The sequence below is a fragment of the Leptidea sinapis genome, chromosome 31, assembly GCF_905404315.1.
Source record: "Leptidea sinapis chromosome 31, ilLepSina1.1, whole genome shotgun sequence".
NCBI classification, from domain to species: domain Eukaryota; kingdom Metazoa; phylum Arthropoda; class Insecta; order Lepidoptera; family Pieridae; genus Leptidea; species Leptidea sinapis.
Window position 1 is genome coordinate 7,576,056 of NC_066295.1, and position 5,192 is coordinate 7,581,247.

General features: G+C 31.1%; 1 protein-coding gene across 1 annotated transcript; it reads left to right on the forward strand.

Moving 5' to 3' along the window:
* The first annotated feature begins 3,318 nt into the window (after positions 1 to 3,318).
* On the forward strand, positions 3,319 to 4,453 carry LOC126974150 (uncharacterized monothiol glutaredoxin ycf64-like). Its single transcript, XM_050821588.1, has 2 exons — positions 3,319 to 3,747; positions 4,019 to 4,453. Exons 1-2 carry the CDS (start codon positions 3,492 to 3,494, stop codon positions 4,213 to 4,215), a joined length of 453 nt encoding a protein of 150 aa, XP_050677545.1. The 5' UTR covers positions 3,319 to 3,491; the 3' UTR covers positions 4,216 to 4,453.
* The last annotated feature ends 739 nt before the right edge of the window (positions 4,454 to 5,192 follow it).

Consider the following 5,192-nt stretch of genomic DNA (forward strand, 5'->3'; position numbering starts at 1 on the left):
ACTATAATAATAACAAAACTGGTCACTGACAACTAGGTAAATAGCACGATTGAATGGTAAGTTGTTAACAAAATAAAAAGTCATCGTTAAGTGTAACATAAGTTCACTATCTGATTTATAATCTGACCGAGTGTTTACGACACACGAAAACTCGCTCAATGAATATAACAGATATAAAAGTAAATTCGGATTTAAATAATATTTACGGTTAAAAATCACATACACAAAGAAGCACCCAGAAATTAAATTAAGAATTGTTTGTATTATTACGAAGTGATTACTAAATAAAGTGTCTATCGTTAGTGATTGAATAAAAGTTCGATAGGAATGCGAGTAGTCATGAAGAAAAGAATTACAATGTTGGTTATTGGTTACTATACACAGAATTAAATATACTAATTGATTTTTGATAAGTCTTTCTCTGATCTTATATGTAAAGGGGGAGAACTGTCGGTGAAACGCACCAGTATTTTGCCATGCTGTACCCAAATATACTTGTAGTTTTTTTCCTTTGCTAGTGCCTTGGTCTGTGAAAGGAGCTGTTTATTCCGAGCTGTAAGATGGTCGTTAGTAAAGATGTGCTCCTTTCCTTCGAATCCTATGTCCGATATATTAAGACCCTTATAGGCACGCCCGGCTGCAACGAAGTCTTCTTTAGCATATCGGTTTATGAAAGAAATAATAATTGGTTTGTTTTTGGTGTTGTTTCCATTGCGTACTGGTACTCTTTTATGAAAGAAATAATAATTGGTTTGTTTTTGGTGTTGTTTCCATTGCGTACTGGTACTCTGGTTATAAAGTTAACTTTTTCTTTGGACACTGGATACAATATTTTAGTGCCAATTTTTCCTAATAAATCATAAAGATTTTCGTTCGGCTTTTGTGGGACTCCTTTAATTTCCACATTATTGGTTCTTAGCCATTGCTCTTTGGAATTGAGATCTATTTCCAATTGGAGAACCTTCTCCTTGAGGTCTTTGATATCTGAATGAGATTTCTTCATATCGAAGATAGATTTCTCAACGGTCATGATCCTACACTCAAGCCTATTTACTTTCTCAGTGTTATCATGGACAGTTTTTTTAATATCAGATATGTCCCCTTTGATGCTCTGAACCTCGGACAGAAGGGTATTGAGTGGAACTAGTTGAAGCGCTAAGCCATCGAGACGTTCCATTATCTTCTCTAGACTTGGAGCACTAGGAGACGAACACATATTGGATTTGCAATCAGGGCAGCGCCAAGTCTGTTTTCTTTCCCCCAACTTCCTATATCCCGTTTCGGTTATTCCTGAGCATTGGAAATGAAAAGTTTTCTGACAAGCGCTGCACTTAGGTCCATCCGAAACATACTCGTCGCATCGCATATAATAATATCAGCTGTTATACACAAGAAACTAATTAGTTGTTCTGAATGTGAGATATTTAGTAATTGTGTGTTTACTTGTTGGAAAGTTATTGATATGTGTTATATTTGGATTTACACTCAAGGTTTGTAAAAATTTTTCATATCACTTACTGCCAGCCTATTGTTCATTTTAATGAGAGTGGCGATGATAAGACTTTGAGATCACTTTTAGAACACAAATCTAGACTTTTTTATTAGCATAACAATTTCACGAATACTTTTAACACTAATCAACTTGTTTACAATATAATAGATTATGATGTTACTATGAGCAAGTACGAAAAATGAATGAGATATTGTCAAGTAGCGTTCCAATCGGCACAGAAGGCAAGGCTTGTAACCAAAAACCCGACTCATTTTGTGTCACGGCCAAAAGACGAGCACGCTCTGTTATGTCAGTAGATGAGATCAAAAGATCATCAAAGGCTGACTTATAAAGAAGTGCGTCCCATGCTTTTTGACACTTTAAATCGTCTGGAAATTTTTGAATGTTTGCAATATTTAGCCAAGCATTGTTAGCTTCGGTCAAATACGCAATCTCTGAGTTACCTGGTACATGATTTACAATTCTAGTAACCAAAGGCTGCGCACTATGAACTGAAGATAGAAATGCTGGCAAGGCCACGCCCGAAACTTTGCGAGTACCCAAACCACCAAACCGTATCGGTAAAGAGGCTTGAGACCATGCACGATGAAAGTGAAATATCAATCACATAAAGCAAATTTGGAAATTTCTATAACGGGCTAGACCTTAAGAGGTACGTAAATTTTGAAACAAATAAACAAGACCGAATAATAGTTAAGGCCATATGAGAATTAATTTTCAATAATCTGTCCGAAACGTTATTAAATTTTTTAATGTGATAAAATTTCGGTATTAACTTTTCCAGAAAGCAGACTTTCCTTACTTACTAGATGTATATAGATATTTCGCAACGATCATTACAGTTGCCGTGGAACAGCGTTTATCACGTATGCTTTTTGTGCAGAAGGTCTCAGGTTCGAGCCTGGGGTACGTCTTCATTTTTTTTAATTTCTGATTTTTTTTTATCACGTTTTTAATTTTTATTTAGTTTCACCTGTCCCGTTGTCTGTCTGTAATCAAATCTTGCAAGTTAAATTTTACTCACTACCCGTTTTCTTTTTTAAATTAATTTTATCAAAAAAAAAATACTGCATAAATAAAAAAAATAATAATAATTATCTGACAAATCTTTCATTTTCGGGCCAACTAACAGATGGCACTACAGTCTTCTGAAAACGTCACTTTAAGGCATCTGTCCCACCCCTGGCGCGGACTGACGTTTTTTCGATAGATCTTTTTATGCAATGGGTCCAGAGTGACAAAATAATAATCTTACGTTACGGACCTTTTTTTCCGGTTAGGATACCCCTCCGCATCGTCCCATAAGGAACTTCGGTCCAAAAGAGTTGTAAATATCAGAGAGTATTAAGATATATTTAATAATAATTAAGTAATTATATTTGTGTTTATCTTTTATAATCTCATAGCATGTATGTTTGTTTCAGGTTTAACTGAAATTAGCACCTTGATCTGATTTTAGCACCGATTACTACCGTTAACATTAGAAAACATAATCTATTTAATTGGTGATCTACATAACGTCATATTGCATATATTGGCTAGATTGTGGTGTATCTTCCACAGAACTAGAAGCCATAGTAGTAAGAAATAAGAATAGAAAAATTTAAACCAGTATATTTATGTATGTAGTATACCCGTTAATATATCCTTTGATATTGAAAACTTTTAATAATTGAAAGATTTACATAAATATCTTCTTTTATATTTTATTTTCTTTCATAAGCTGATGGCTTTGTTACAGTGCTCTAAATAAATTATAAAAAATATTGTCAAAATGTCAAATGCCAATGTGAAAAATTACTATTTAAAAAATATAATTATTAAAAAAAATTAACAACTGATAACATTTCGAAAGATTGTGAAGAAGAATTGAGAAATTATTTCTCATAGAAAATAATATCTGCTATATAATTTAAATGTTATTTCTTTACTCTTGGTTTATTGTGTCTAAAAACCAAGTTAATACCCTATACTAAAAATGAACTCCTTGTTGAGAAGAATAGTTATTCAACCAATTACGACTAATATTAAATTAAGCACAAGATTATTTTCCGATACTACTATCCGCGACAAAATTGATAAAATTGTAAAGAACAACAAAGTGGTAGTGTTTATGAAAGGTGTACCAGATGCTCCTCGTTGTGGATTCAGTAATGCTGTCGTACAAATTATGAGAATGCATGCAGTTCCCTATGAAAGTCATGATGTACTAACCGATGAAAATATAAGACAAGGTACTCATATTGTTATATAATTTTGCCACTAATATAAGTTATAGGGTCATTCATTGGTCATATCCATAGTGTATCAAATTTATGTCTAAAAATCTAATTCTAAGAACATTTTTAATACTTACTGTTCTGTAATTCTCTCCTGAATCCTGATAATAATTAAAGGTTATATTAGGTTGATTGGTAAATTTTTTGTTACAGTATCAAAGTTTACTAGGTTTATTTTTATTTATATTATAAATATTATCTCACATTAAATTTTATCTTATTTTAGGTATAAAGGAGTATACAAACTGGCCTACAATACCACAAGTATTTATCAATGGAGAGTTTGTTGGCGGTTGTGATATTATGTTACAAATGCATCAATCAGGAGAATTGGTAGATGAATTAAAGAAAGTTGGTATTAAAAGTGCTTTGTTGAGTGCTGAAGAATCTAAAGCCAATCAAGAAACAAACGAAGCAAAATAATTATCGATAATTAGACTAGAATGGCAATGTAGGTTTATGATCTGAAGCTTAGTGACATTAAATATATTAAATAGACGTAAACTAGTATCAATTTTCTTAAGAATGACTTTTAAAACTTGTAAATTTGAATATATATGAGAGTATAAGATTTATCTTTTAATAGAATAAATTTAATTTATGAAGGACAATTGTTGATTTAAATAATTTAAACAGAATAAACTATATTGGTGATATGTTATTTTCTTGTTTTATTATGCTTTACAATTTTTAAAGACAGTTTCTGAACAATCTTTCATAGGTCCAGGATTAATAATGATGAAATGGATCTTTTTATAACTTGAAACATTTACAATCATGATAATTGTGCATCACAGTTTTGCCATAATCATTTTTTTACTTTATTAGGACCAATAAACAGTAACACAATAATATTTAACTATAATTAATACATATAAACCTTAATTATTAATTATGAAACCAACTACATTAGCCACAGATAAATTATATGAGAGAGATAAACATGTACATCATACATTAGTATGAATCAAAATAGAAAAGAGAAAAAAATAGTTCAAAGCATAGTACAGATTATGACGGCTGTGATACTAAATATTATGTTTTATTACATAGGCATCGGTTATTAGCTTTCATTTACTATTTACTATATCTATTTAAATGAAATTTTATTGTAACATAAGGTTGAATAACTAATTTAAACTTTTAAATCTTATTAAGTAGTTATCTTTTAATCATACTACCTTATTTATTTTTTTTAAACGTCAATAACTTCTACTCTAAAAGAGGAAGTATGATTACTGAAAATATCTATGTGTGTAGAGAACTCTTTATAATTTTTAAGGAGTCTAAATAACGGTGCACGGAGACCAGTGTTTGTGGAGCATTTATTATTTGCAAATAAGTATTTCTCTTTTACAAACGCACATGTGTGCAAACCTGCACTAAATAGCATATTTTAT